Source organism: Etheostoma spectabile, chromosome 9 (assembly GCF_008692095.1).
Source record: "Etheostoma spectabile isolate EspeVRDwgs_2016 chromosome 9, UIUC_Espe_1.0, whole genome shotgun sequence".
Lineage (NCBI taxonomy): Eukaryota > Metazoa > Chordata > Actinopteri > Perciformes > Percidae > Etheostoma > Etheostoma spectabile.
In genome coordinates, this window is record NC_045741.1 from 17,252,258 (window position 1) to 17,266,451 (window position 14,194).

The 14,194-nt window shown below is 40.0% G+C and overlaps 1 protein-coding gene and 4 non-coding genes across 5 annotated transcripts in view; all 5 read left to right on the plus strand.

Moving 5' to 3' along the window:
- The window catches only part of ncl (nucleolin), an 8,972-nt gene extending 1,887 nt beyond the window's left edge, over window positions 1–7,085 (plus strand). The window contains exons 4-16 of the mRNA XM_032525739.1: window positions 40–159; window positions 566–802; window positions 1,020–1,157; window positions 1,382–1,465; window positions 1,644–1,767; window positions 2,133–2,269; window positions 2,688–2,814; window positions 3,145–3,281; window positions 4,412–4,541; window positions 4,936–5,075; window positions 5,360–5,486; window positions 5,840–6,132; window positions 6,319–7,085. Coding sequence (XP_032381630.1) covers window positions 40–159; window positions 566–802; window positions 1,020–1,157; window positions 1,382–1,465; window positions 1,644–1,767; window positions 2,133–2,269; window positions 2,688–2,814; window positions 3,145–3,281; window positions 4,412–4,541; window positions 4,936–5,075; window positions 5,360–5,486; window positions 5,840–6,132; window positions 6,319–6,383 — 1,859 coding nt within the window. The 3' untranslated portion in view covers window positions 6,384–7,085. The remainder of the gene's footprint in view (window positions 1–39; window positions 160–565; window positions 803–1,019; window positions 1,158–1,381; window positions 1,466–1,643; window positions 1,768–2,132; window positions 2,270–2,687; window positions 2,815–3,144; window positions 3,282–4,411; window positions 4,542–4,935; window positions 5,076–5,359; window positions 5,487–5,839; window positions 6,133–6,318) is intronic.
- Window positions 325–461, plus strand: LOC116696294 (small nucleolar RNA SNORA57). Its single transcript, XR_004333677.1, has one exon. It is a non-coding gene; the product is annotated as a small nucleolar RNA SNORA57 (small nucleolar RNA).
- LOC116696295 (small nucleolar RNA SNORA57) lies at window positions 2,401–2,537 on the plus strand. The gene has a single exon (XR_004333678.1). It is a non-coding gene; the product is annotated as a small nucleolar RNA SNORA57 (small nucleolar RNA).
- LOC116696293 (small nucleolar RNA SNORA57) lies at window positions 4,135–4,271 on the plus strand. Its single transcript, XR_004333676.1, has one exon. It is a non-coding gene; the product is annotated as a small nucleolar RNA SNORA57 (small nucleolar RNA).
- Window positions 4,651–4,784, plus strand: LOC116696291 (small nucleolar RNA SNORA75). Its single transcript, XR_004333674.1, has one exon. It is a non-coding gene; the product is annotated as a small nucleolar RNA SNORA75 (small nucleolar RNA).
- Window positions 7,086–14,194: the final 7,109 nt, after the last annotated feature.

Sequence of the window (14,194 nt, forward strand, 5' to 3'; positions counted from 1 at the left end):
TTGGATTGTAGTTAACTATGCTTTTTAATCAACTTACAGAGGAGGAATCTGAAGAGGAGACCCCCCCACCAAAAAAGACTCCCGCAAAGGCTAAACCTGCACCAGCCAAAGCAGTTCCTGTAAAAGCGGAGTCTGATGATGACGACGATGAAGACGACGGTAGGACCTACAGCATTACATTGATGATTTCCGAAGGAAAATATGTTTTTGTACAATGGCTTGAACAATTTTTTTGTGCTATGTTAAAGTAACAGTTTGCCATAGTATTGGATTACATAATTTCAACTCACGTACTATTGCATTTTAAGAAAAATACTCAGACACCCTCCATTTCTTGGCATGCATGTGGTTATCCAGTACTCATGTGTGTAATGTACGGAGGAAAAGTAAATGCAGCGCTATGTCTTCGGTACCGGTGTGTTTAATGTCTGCCGGTTCTATCCTCAATCGCTGTTACATTCTTGGATTTTGGCTGTCTAAAAGGGGTTTTGCACCTGCAGATTTTCTCAATAAACTATATTATTTTTGCTTAAATTAATGATTCTCATGTGTGTATTGTATCTAGATGAATCTGAAGAAGAGACCCCACCCCCCAAGAAGGCTACTCCAGCTAAACCAGCTGCCAAGCCCCCAGTGAAGGCTAAGCCTGCAAAGGAGTCTTCTGATGAAGATGAGGATGAAGACTCAGAGGAAGAGGCCCCACCTCCCAAAAAAAGTACTCCAGCTAAACCAGCTGCCAAACCAGCTGCAAAGGCTGCCAAACCGGAGTCTGACGACGACGATGATGATGATGAAGAAGATGGTTAGAACAAACTTTGATTATTTTGAGTATCTTTTATATTGATGCTGTTGGAGTTACTGACTTGTGAGCTGCAGTCATAGAGTATATGATGATCAATAAGGGACTTAATACTGATTTTGTGTGATGTCACCTTTTATATGGATCTGATGCAGGTTGTCGGTAGTTTTAATTTGGTCACAAAGACTGATATAACTTAACAATAATTGTGGTTTTCCAGATTCTGAAGAGGATATGGACACCACTCCTGCTCCAGCAAAGGCAAAGAAAGCTGGCATGGTCAAGGCCAAGGAAGAATCGGAGGAGGAGGAGGAGGATGATGACGATGAGGACGACGACGATGATGATGAAGAAGAGGGTGAGTTTTGGTGACTAAAAGGCTGCAAAAACTAGGCTAGTTGCCATAGTGATAAGAACAAATGAAAACTTACACAAAAGCGCTTTCTTAAATGAAATAAACATAACTGAAAAATGTTTAAGGCTTTAGTACAGTTTAACATCTACTCGTTACAGACTTTCATCCTCTGTCTTGGCTGAATCATTTTCATTGAATATAAGATTTTGCAACACTTGTCTTTACAGAACCCCCAGTGACTCCTGCCAAGAGGAAGGCTGAGGGCAAGAAGGACACACCTGCTGCCAAGAAAGCAAAGGCAGAAGGAGACGGTAGGAATAATTCACGGACTGTCAATCAAATTTCAACATATTTCATTATGATGATCAACAAGGGACTTAATACTGATGTGTGATGTCACCTTTATTATTCTGAATCTGCCTGGCAAAATAATTTTAAAAAATGACACAGTACATAACTAAATGAAAAATGTACTTTCCCATTCACCAGGGTTCTGTCTATTTATTGGAAACTTAAACTCCAACAAAGACTTTGAAGAAATCAAGGAAGGCTTGAGAAAATTCTTCTCCAAGAACAGCCTTGAGGTTGCTGATGTCCGATTGGGTGGATCCAAGTAAGTGATCCATTACAAAACAAATTCTAGCCCCAGTGTTGTACAGTGTCTGTCAGTACTTGTTTGTAATGCACAGAGGTGTGTTTGAAGAATATCTTAACTGCGGTAACAATCTAGTATTGCTGCTGGAGCTCATCTAAGAATGTTGGCTTAAGAGTTGCAGTCAGTTACATTTTGAATACTCTAGTTAGCTGTTAAACATTTTTAATGTTTCTAACTTCAGAATGTATCCACCATCCAAAATGATGAAATTGATATCTTGATGCAACGTAATTGGTTCTAACCTGACTTTAAGCAAGTTCTGTGAATCTTTTCTGTCTTGAAGCTGGAATGTCTAATGGTTCTTGCACGACTTGCTTCAACAGGAAATTTGGTTATGTGGATTTTGCATCTGAGGAAGACATGCAGAAGGCACTGGAGCTCAATGGCAAGAAGGTCATGGGTCAGGAGTTGAAGTTGGACAGAGCCCGAAGCAAAGACAGCTCACAGGAGGGCAAGAAAGGTAAAATAATTAAAGGCTACAATCGGAGTGTATGTCAACGAAAGGTAAAACTGGGATGTTCCAAGCAGTCAACTGGCTTGGCTGTTTAAAATGCCTGCCTTTTACATTTTTAAGAAAATACTCACACACACCCTTCATTTCTTGGCATACATGTGGTTATCCAGTACTCATGTGTGTAATGTATGGAGGAAAAGTAAATGCAGCGCTATGTCTTCGGTACCGGTGTGTTTAATGTCTGCCGGTTCTATCCTCAATCGCTGTTACAATGTCTTTTTAAAGCTTTTAGTGAGTTTCTCAAAATTAATTACCATGCACTTCTTTCTGAAATTAATGATTCTCTGGTGCGTGTTGAGTCCAAACTTTGGCAAATTGGGGAAAAGGGGTAGTCCCAATACTGACATTGATTTTTATCCCACAGAGCGGGATGCACGGACACTGTTTGTGAAAAACCTTCCCTTCTCTGCAACGGCTGATGACCTGAAGGAAGTCTTTGAAGCTGCCGTTGACGTCAGATTACCTCCAGGCCAGAACGGTTCAAACCGAGGGTAAGAACAAGCCAGCATTAAATAGAGCAGTTGTAAGCTAATTTTCTTAGTCCAAGTGATGTCGCTAGAAAAAATGAGGAACATGAGAGCTCCGTGATTCCTACAAGCTAACCCTGGATGAAAACCCTGAAATTACTTAGCCATAGCCTCTAGTTGATTGTCAGTTTCCATTCAAATTGTATAAGCTTTAACCATTTTGTATCATTCAAGTGTCTAGTTTGTTTCCTAGCACTCAAACCAGCTATTAATATACAGTTGACCAGAATTTTGGTTGGTTTTGTTCTGAACTATACTTGTTCTAGACAAGTAAACTCTTTCTCCTTTTGACAGCATTGCCTACATAGAGTTCAAAACTGAAGCTGAAGCGGAGAAGATGTTGGAGGAGGCTCAGGGAGCAGACGTACAAGGACGGTCCATTATGGTCGACTATGTTGGGGATAAGAGCCAGAAAGGGGCCATGGTGTCAGGTAACTCCTCAGACATCTTGTAAAGCTATGGAGCTAGCATTGGTGTTTAAACTGTGACTTTAGCAGTTAAGTGGTGGTTTCACCCAGTAAGAGTTTGCCCCGTGTTGGCTGATTCCTGCAGTGGCCTGGGTTCAAATACGACCTGTGGCTCTTTGCTGCATGTCATCCCTCCTTCTCTCTCCCCCTTTCATGTCTATCCACTGTCCCTTTTTATTAAAAGGGAAAAGCCTCCAAAAATTTTAAGTTCTTTTTTTTCTTTTTATAAAGGGTTGACTATGAAGCCCCTCCTGCAGGAACATAGTTTGCCCTCTATGCCAATGATTACTGCATTGCTCCATAATTGTGCGCATATTGTAGTGGTAAACACGCAGCATGATCATTGACTCCAATGTGTTATGTTTCAGTATTTATTGAAACATGTTAGTTATTTGCTTCAAATCCAGACTAATAACTTAACCCTCCAATTGTCTTCACTTTAGGGACCCTCTCGTATCCCTTGGGTCAAATTTGACCTGTAACTTATATAGGGTTATAAAAACAATTCTGAAATAAAAATTTTACTTCGTATTCTATTACCAAAAATTGTCTTTATCTGAAAGAGAGCAAACCGCTTCTCAATGCTCAATTTATAAAATGCAATTTTGTGTGTGCAGTTATGTATCTTAATTAAAAGGGAAAGCTGCCTTTCTTTGTGGCTGGTTATGATGCAAATAATAGACCCAATAAATTTCTCTCCATCGTAGCATTTGTCTTACCGGTCTCGCTATCTATGTATGTTAATGAAAGTAAAAACTGGGATGTTCCAAGCTATCGTCTTTGCCAGGGTGAAATTTCTCAGAAAATACTCAGACACCCTCCATTTCTTGGCATACATGTGGTTATCCAGTACTCATGTGTGTAATGTACGGAGGAAAAGTAAATGCAGCGCTATGTCTTCGGTACCGGTGTGTTTAATGTCTGCCGGTTCTATCCTCAATCGCTGTTACATTCATGTGTTTTCATAGCTTTTGGTGAGTTTCTCAAAATGAATTACTATGCATTTACCTTCTTGCTGAAATTAATAATTCTCAGGTGTGCGTTGGGTCTAACTTTTTTGCCTCACCGGTCTGATTTCCTTTCCTCTTTTGTAGCATCAGCGGCAGCCAGTAAAACACTGGTTGTGAATAATCTGGCCTTCACTGCCACAGAGGAAGCCCTACAATCCACATTTGAGAAGGCAGTCTCTATTAGGATTCCACAGAGAGATGGCAGACCTAAAGGGTAAGTGGCTGTAATGATGCTGTATTGATGGAACCAAGGAGAATTTACTATCTTTCTATGGATTCTCATTTTCCGTTCTTAAAACTAGCATTACATCTTAAACCGCTACACCTTCTCATGAGCTCCTCTTAATCTTACCCATGATTATGCATGGATTCGCACGAGAAGCAGAATCAATGTACAATTAGAACAGGCTCACTCTACTCTCATATGGGTGTTGCCTATGTCTTTTGTGCAACAAGTATAAATGGAGGAATCTTAATTTGGGCAGGGGGGTGACATTGTAACAACTAGTTTGTTGAACAAGAAGAAATACTTAGTTACCACTAAGCCCCCCTCCCTAAGCATTGCTTTTGCATTACCTTTACTAATGTTATACATTTTTTTCCCTTAGTTTTGCTTTTGTAGAGTTTGACAGCACAGAAGATGCCAAGGATGCTCTGGAAAACCTCAACAACACAGATATTGAAGGCCGGTCGATCCGACTGGAGTACAGCCAGAACAGCGGCAGGGATGGGGGCAGAGGAAACTCAGGTAGGTCTACAAACTTTGTCAAGGCAGATCTAAATTGTCTGTTTAGCTATTATCCCAAATCAATTTAAAGAAAGTGGTAGCATAAGTTTGTCACCATGGCTAGATGTGATAAAAATCTGACCCCCTGAAACTGACTATTACAATGGAAAAAGTTGAGTCCTGATCTTGTCTTGTGCATGATGCTTGAAGTCTTTTTCCAGAATATCAGTGTGGTGGATCAAATCTAATCAGCTGTTTAAAAAAAAAAAAAACATAGTTTCAATAATGGCTTTTTTTGCTACCAGGTCCAACAAAAACCCTCTTTGTCAAGGGTCTCTCCGAGGACACAACAGATCAGACCCTCAAGGATGCGTTTGAGGGCGCTGCCGCAGCCAGGATAGTCACAGACAGAGAAACGGGCTCATCAAAAGGGTAAGTTTGTATAATTTTTAGTATTTTCCCTGTGACTTTTGACTCTACTTGCGAGCACCTCTCTGTCCAGCAGTGTACGCATTTGCATGAGAAGTAAGTTGCCCATGTCTGATTTGAAGCAACACAATATGGGTGACCTGAACTTATATAATTGTGAAATGCAGTCATACTTTCTTAGGAAGTTTTAAATTGGTTTTCTAATTTGATCTGATTATTTAAACCGATCGCTTTTGATTTAATGGATAATTTTAGCAATGTTGGTAAAAATTCCTGTTCTAATGCCAAATCAATTAGTCCATGTTACCATGTTAGTAAAGTATAATTGAGCCCTTTACTTCTGCCTACCCCTGCAGCTTCGGCTTTGTGGACTTTCACAACGAGGACGACTGCAAGGCAGCCAAGGAGGCCATGGAGGATGGCGAGATAGATGGCAGCAAGGTGACTCTGGACTATGCCAAGCCCAAGGGTGAAGGCGGCTTCCGTGGAGGTCGAGGTGGTGGTGGATTTGGCGGCCGTGGCGGTGGCAGAGGAGGCCGTGGCGGTTATGGCGGAGGATTTGGGGGTGGATTCGGCGGCAGAGGTGGTGGCGGCGGCAGAGGACGGGGAGGCCCCCGTGGAGGTGGACGCGGACGTGGCGGCTTTGGAGGTAAACAAACTGCCTAGTGTCTGAGCAGCTAAAGTTTGTTGAAACATGGGGATAAGCAATCTGAGTTTTCTTTATCAGAAAATGTCAATATCTTTAAGTTAAGGAGCTGATGTCCCACGAAACTTAATATTTTGAGTTTACCTTGAAGATGCTGGCCAGTGAACTAATTTGCCTTTTTTATTTCAGGTGGAAGAGGTGGCGGTGGATTTGGAGCCAAACCCCAGGGGAAGAAAATCAAGTTTGATGACTAAATCCTTAGTCTATTTTACTTTTTGAATGGACTCTGGTTTCATCACTTTTCAGAGCTTTTGGACATTCCAGAAAGCGTCATTGATATATATTTAACTGTTAATGGGCATTTTAGCCCTTTATTTAGACCCCTCAAACCTTCCCCATCCTTGTGTGCCAGAATGGTACTTTTTGACCTTCTCAGCTGAAGTGCTTTGTGAGTACTGAATGTCCCAAATGCAGACCTGTCCCTCTCACCCTCATTAGTTTACTTTCTTTTCCGAAGGAGTAAAATGGAACGGGTCTGGCAAACAAGTTCGCTGTATTAAAATACGCTTGTCTGTCAGATGCATTGTGTAAATTTAAACAGTTTGTATGATTTAATTTTACCTTTTTGTAAAAAAAAATTTACACTTGTATCGATATGATTTTTGTTTTGTTTTTACTTTGTCATTTAGTTTGCTTTATCTGCCAAGTTTTACTGTAATGTGAAAAACATATTTTGATAGATGATTTGAGTCAGTGCTCTGAGAGTTGGGTGTTAAGGAAATGGCAAAGATGTTCTGTCTTGTTTGTTGGGTGGGGCACAGTCAGTGTCAAGAGGATGACATGCCTCTTCTCTATGTAACATAAAATATTTGTAGTGCATTGACAAAAAAATTCCCCATCTGAGAAAAGATTTTCACGTGATTAAATAAAACCTTAGGTAGGTGTTGATTTTTAAATGTCTGGCCTAATTGAACCCATGTGAATATGAAGAATTGAACAAGTATCAGCAAGGTTCTCAGAGGCTTGAAATGCTTGTCAGAATGGAAGTCGCTACAGCAAACTACATCTTATGCAATACAACATCTCTGCAATCAATTCTACCTTAATGAAACTTAGTGTTTGTCAGGACTAACAGTTATTGGTGCAACTCCAGTAATTATGGAGACTTTATGGTGCTGTTGTATTGCATTAAAAAGCTGTTGGGGGGGGGGGGAAGAAATTGAAATCTGTTAAGGATTTATTCACACATGGGATGGAAGGTCATATTTGTAAGCCTGAAAAAAAGCTGGGTGTTGGGCCATTTACTCCACCAGGTGGCAGTGTCTGTCAGGTAGCCTTCTAGTGTAGTAACAGCTTTTTAAGGTCTGTTCTTTAAATGGAGACACTATCGCCTGAGTAATCAAGTGATGCTGAATTGGACATTTTTTTTAGTGGAACTTTGCCCAAACTGAAGGCTTCTATCTTGACCTAAACTTCCCACTGACTTGTAGCATTCTAAAACCATTAAGCATGCAAGGGACTCTGTCACAAAGTGTTTGAGCACTTTATTCACTACTGTAAATTCCGGTGGTTAAAACCCTTTAGTTGCAAATGTAAAACGGATGACATAGACTTGGAGATTCCTATTAAATGAATATTGAGGCTTTAGAAACTATCATTTGTATGCCATTGTTGATGCACCCAATGCTTTAGTGATTCTTTTGTGACTTGTCTGACAGCACTATAAAACTGCTGAAAAATCAAGATTTTGGTAAAACCCTATCAGCATTTAAAAAAAACAAAACAGATTAAGCTTTAAATATTTAACTGCAGTTTTACACTGTACCAAGAACAAATGTACAGGGAGATAAGCATAGGTGGTGGGGGAAAAACATGTCTATACACAGGTCTGTTACTGTAAAATCTTAAATTCCGGATTTCGCAATGGGGCTCAGTGTGACTTTAACAGTGACCCTGAGCTGCTGGGCAGGTCTCTCTTGTCAGTGACACTACCAGACGGGACAGAAGTATGCTGTCATCCCTTGGCCCTGGCAACTCAACAGGGATCTTTGTTCCTGAAGGTGCCAGGGCTGGAGGCCCTGATGATGATGATGGCACCGCTGAATACTTCCATTTAGAGATTTGATGCTAACCCCGCCTAGAACAATGACAATGGTCCCACTAGCTTTTTTCCTGTGGCGTTATGTCAGCCATCTAGAATGACCTGTGTGCTTTCTTTTCTATCTCTGAGTTCATCTTTGAGTGCTGTTTTTTTTCAGTTAGGTTCACTGGCATATTGCTATATTGTTTGACTTGTTTTCCTATGCAACACAGTCACCCTCAGTTGCGGTAGAGTTTACAATAGAATAGGCTTTCATATCTAGCAGCAATCCAGCCACCATCAAGTTCTAATATTTCTGTAAGTAGTTCAATTATCATAGAAGGAAGAGGCTCTACAGAAGTATTTATTTTTACAGCATAATATAGAAAGGAATAGGACAAATGTTTAAGGTAGGGGAGAGTGCTGTATTTTTATGCGTTGACTAAAGCCAAGCCATACGCATCTTTTAATAAAGATTTGACACTGAGTCAATGGCGCTTTGTGAAGAGGAGAGAGGACAGAAAGTGATACTTCATCTCATTTGTTTAGTGGCTGATATAAAGAGGACCCTCTTTAATTGCAGCTCAGAGTTCTTTTCACAATGGATCTTTGTCATGTGCATGGTGTCCTATAGCACAGATGTACTATGAAGTCGCATTGTCTTGGCCTCTTTTCCAGTGTGATATGGGAAGTCAGGCACTACATTTTCCTTATCTGCCGAGTGAGCATACAAATAATGTATCTTCTTCACTATTTCCAGGATGTATGTAATAGAGAAGAAATTATTGTGTGTTTTGTTTTATTGTGAAATAACATGGAATCTGATGTTCATATTTCTAATATTTCATTAAGCACCAATGGTGAGATCAGCTTTCACTAATGGCCGGTAAGATGTATTTCCATTGTTGTGCTAAATAGTTTTAGTTTGAGGAAGTCACATGTACATCTGAGTTATAGATATAGGCTGACGTGAACCACAGTGTCATGTGTTTTGTTGTATTGACATCTTGTGGCCTTTCGCCATGCAGATAAGCTTCTGGTTGTCACGCAGTATTTTGCTGAACATATCTTCAGACAGACCCAGGCTAGCGGTTTCCAGTCTTTTTGCAAAGCAAAGCTGACCAGTTGCTGGCTCCAGCAACATATGTACTTTAGAGACAGTATCATTCTTGTTATCTAACTCTCAGCAAGAAAACAAATTGTTTCCCAAAACTATTATTATAAGAGTCGTGGTTTATTTCCAGTTTTGTGCAAAGTTAACCTAAGCTATAGCTTCATATTTAGCATGAAGACAGAAGAAGTAGACTTACTTTATTAACGTATTAAAGACTTATTTTATTAAAGTATGTAAAAACTTTACTATACTGTACAGGTTACACACACACAGGCCTATAAACATAGGACCTATAAATGCCCATTAAATGAAAAGATGTCAGAGTGAGAGGTCTGCCCATGGACAGGCACCCCAGGAGGTGAATTGGCAACTCTGTTTTGGGACTTGAACTAGCAACCCTCCGGTTCCCAAGCAAAGTCCCCACGGACTGTTGTTGATCTTCTCATCTAACTCTCGGCAAGAAAGAAAATTTGTGTATTTCCTCAAATGTCAAACTATATCTGTAACTGCAGCATAGAGGTATAAGTTTGTTTCCCAGAATTATTCTGTACATTGGACACAACCTTATTATTAATTTGTAATTCATATTTTTTACTAAGCCTCTTATTCCCCCATTTCTCATACAACGTTCTCTCCTGATGGTAATAGTGATTATTTAGCTCCTAATTACAGGTTTTGGTAACACTTTACAATAAGGTACACAAAAAAAGAGTAGTTACTGTTTTTGAAAGGGTAACAAGTGGTTAGTTACCTTTTTTCAGACGGGTAGTTACCCTTTTTCTGAAGGGTAACGAATGATTAGGTACCCTTTTTTCAAAAGGGTTGTTACCCTTCGGAAAAAGTGATCGGCAGTAATATCATCTACAGTACACATGATTTGTAATAACTGGCGCATCATGCTGGATGACATGTTCTTTGACGCCTGAGCTGATAGAGAGGCTATAGCTAGCAGCCTGTAGGTTGAAGAATGCTCTTTTTAATTTTAGCCTAAGCAACAACATTCCCATCGTTAGCCATGACGATGATGGTACTCCAGAGGCCTTTGAAGAAAATAGAGGGCTAGTGTGAAAGTCTGCAGCCCCTTCCAGCCGACCCCATTGGCCGTGCTGACATCAAAAGCTTCCTCCAATTAGTGTTAACAAATATGCAACTCCTGGTCTGCTGCAGGCCGGTTGGAAAGCTGGGTGTGGGTTCATACAGTCAACTATCACTAGTGTGGGACATTTACACTAGATGATAGTCAGTTTTGGCTGATAGTTCTTACGTGACTTCTTCCAGCCACAAAGTCAGACAGCAGAGCAACAATAGTGTCTCCTTTTACATTCGGTTGCTGACACATATCTGGGTATGGGGTGTTAAGTTCCTCTCTAGCTGCAGATTTTCTAGACAGATTTTTGAGGAAGTGGGTGAGATATGAATGGTGAAATTTTGCTTACTGTTAACTGACTTTGTATTACACAATATCTTGGAGGGATCTCCTTTCCAAAGAAAACTTCCAACCGCCATGAGATGAGATGAAACCCAATTTCAAACAAAAATGCCTTTGCGTAGCTTGTGTTTCTTTGAAGAATTTCCACCAATAAGTTACTCGTCACCCCCCCATTCACACGCAGATGTCGCCACCATCTGGACCCCCAGCACCCCAAACAACAGAGGAAGTTCGACCAATGGGCTTACAGCTGCTAATGAAACATCTTTAAGTATGCTGTTGTTTTTTGTTAAACTCTCTGCAATGTTAGAACTTAATTGAAACGCAATCCTTGACAGTAAACTTTTAGGTACATTGGGGTCATAGTGAATAAACCACACTGATAAATGTTCAATGTTTTAAATAACAATATAAAGAGAAGATCCATATTCTGCATGGCTTTCTTGTCTTTGTTGTGAAAGCGATTATGAAGAACAACAGCAAGGTAGTTGTTAAGTTTTGCAATGCCCCTCGTTTGTTTTTTTGGGTCAACTTAAAGCTCTAAACTATATCTTCACAGTCTCAGAGCTTCTGCTCGGTGAAAAGACATACGTAAGACAACACGAACAGTGTGAAATGTCACACCGAGTCGGGAGCATCTGCGGTTGTTTTTCCAAATAAGAATACAAAACAGACTGGGTTATTGGAGATTATTGGAAGAGGCTGTATCATAGCCGGATGTCCTGTAATGCAGCTGGAATTATACAAATGAGCTCTTTGATATCTTATCACAGGCAGACACTGAAAACAGAACATTGATAAAAAGAACACTTTGTATATTGTTTTAAATACACATTATTACTACCGTAGCCTTTTCAGCAAATGTTTTCTTTTTTTTTTTCAGTTGTGTAATTGACACACATGTCAACACTGGACATCAGTGTTTCAGTTATCCTGGCTCGATTTAGCCATAACTTGGTTTTACAAAAGCAGCAGCACCTAAATGACCATGTAGATTTATTATGTACAGGTAGCGTGGTCACGGCCAGGCTAATAGCCAGGATTTATTGATCCTGGAGCATTTTCTGTTCACTCAGCAGTGGTTTTACCTTATCATCAGCCTGCATTAAAATGCAATAGGTTCATGTTGCTGTTCATTTAAGTAGTGTTATTATTTAAAGTTGTGGCTATGTTTTTTATAATTATTTATGTGACATTGTTACTATTATATTGCTGTATGAAGAATGTTGTTAGAAGTTAGATGAATATATTATGGTAGCTGTTGAGATACAGATGTATAGATGTGTGTTTCTATGGTGGACCAATGCACCTTAAGTTATTTTAGTAGATTATTTTTTTGTATTCTTTAATTTAAATGTTTTTTCTTTTATTGATCCCCAATGGGGAAATTACAATTTACACTCTTTGTACACTTTTTGTTAGTATTACTACAAACAAGCTTGAAATACACACACACACATGCTCAGGACCTATTCATGCACAAAATGGAGAGATGTCAGAGTGAGTGGGCTGCCAGCTGGACCAGCGCCCTGAGCGGTTGGGGGGGGGGTACAGTGCCTTGCCTTAAGAGCACCTGGCAGTGCCCAGGAAGTGAAGTGACATCTCTCCAGCCACCAATCCCCACTCCGTGCTTTGGTCCGCTTGGGGACTTGAACCGGCGACACTCCGGTTCCCAACCCAACCCCCCACAGACTGAGCTGCTGCCACCCCCGATGACTATTATTTGGGAGGATTGTACAATTTTAAGAACATGTCCCAATTGTACAGTCCTCCCAAATTACAGACTTAGTTCACTGAACCAATAACTATATAGTTAGAGACTATTGTATATTCATGTAACAACAGGGAGAGGACAGCTCAATGTTTTTTGCCAATATATTTTGCTGGGGGAAGAATAACAGATGAATACACTCTGTCACTACTCATGGAGCCTTGCTTGGTCAAGCTCCCTCTTACATCCAGTATCTATTGCACGCACACACTTCTGGTCGCTCTCTGAGGTCATCAGGCCAAGACCTTTTAACTGTTCCCAGAACACGTTTTAAAACCAGATGAGGAGGTGATTGTGCCTGTCCTGTGGTGGCTCAAAGGCTCTGGAATTCTCCCTTTAGCCTTGAGAGCCTTGGATTCTTTGTAAACTTTTAAAAAACACCTGAAGACACATCTTTTTAGACAAGACTTTAACTAGCAATATGGTTTAGTATTTTATGTGTTGTTGTTTTTATTTGTTTTACTGCAAAGCACTTTGTGGCCCCTCTTGTCTGCGAAAGGTGCTGTCTAATTAAAGTTTATTTACTTACGTACATTCATGTTTACAATCTGCGTGAACTATCTTTATAGTTTCTAGATTTCAGAGTCCTATGTCTTCAGTGTCTTTCTTTTCTTTGTCCATATATATGAGGGAGCAAAGCATATAACATGTAAAGAAGGAAACTTGTCTTCTGTAGAAAAAAAAGAAGAAAAAAAACGTGAGAAAAAGCATGGCAGATAATAGCGGACCATCTGAATGATAGTCTAAAAATATATATTTATGAATTACTGCTCTGAAACCATTCAATGAGTCTCTTGTCATTTGCAAAACAAACATCTGTATACTTTGCATTAAAAGCAAGAAGTGGAAGTTAATATATATAGTTATAAGTTAATATTATATAGTTAATTTATATTTTAGCCCATGAGAGAGAGGGAGAAACAGAACAAAAAAGATATTTACGCATCATACTCTGGCGTTGTAAAAGATTGATCTTCATGGTAAATTCCCTGAGTGATATTTTCTTCTGCTTTCTTTTAAAGCAAACAGTACAACGATTAAATTGTGCAAATGATTAGTAGCCTCATCCTTGAATGGTATGATTATGACGGTTTAAATTTACAGCAGTGGTCGGTTAATGTATATTTTTAGGCTGCTTGTGCATTCAGTCGGTCCGCGATCGTCTGCCACACCGTCTCTTGTTGTTTCATTACAGTGCCTGTGTTTCTTTTTTTTCTTTTTTTTGTGTTTCACGTTATCATACTTCCACAAGAAGCTGCTGCTCACTCTGTATAAAGTATGAACAATGCGTATTCTCCATTTTAGCATCAGTAAATATGTTATCAACCTCGCGGTCTGTTAAAGCAACACTAGGGAACTTTTCCCGCTTCGGTCCCCCTACAGGTTGGAACCTGAATTGTCGCATTATGTCTCATTGGAACTACAGATCCGCTACCCCATCTGGCAAACTTGCATAGTGTGGTTTTAGCCGGTAGAGAGCCGCAAAGCGATTGCAGAAGTGCCGTTCACCCTGTTACGAGTTGATGAACGATTTTGGAAACATTATTTTTAAGGGGAACTATGCAGTTTTTTTAAGCTTAATTTACCTTAACTGAACAGCTTTACAGTCATTGGAATAGTCTTTTTTAGTTGAAGGGTGGTCGTTTCACTCCCCCCTAGCGCCTGTGAGCA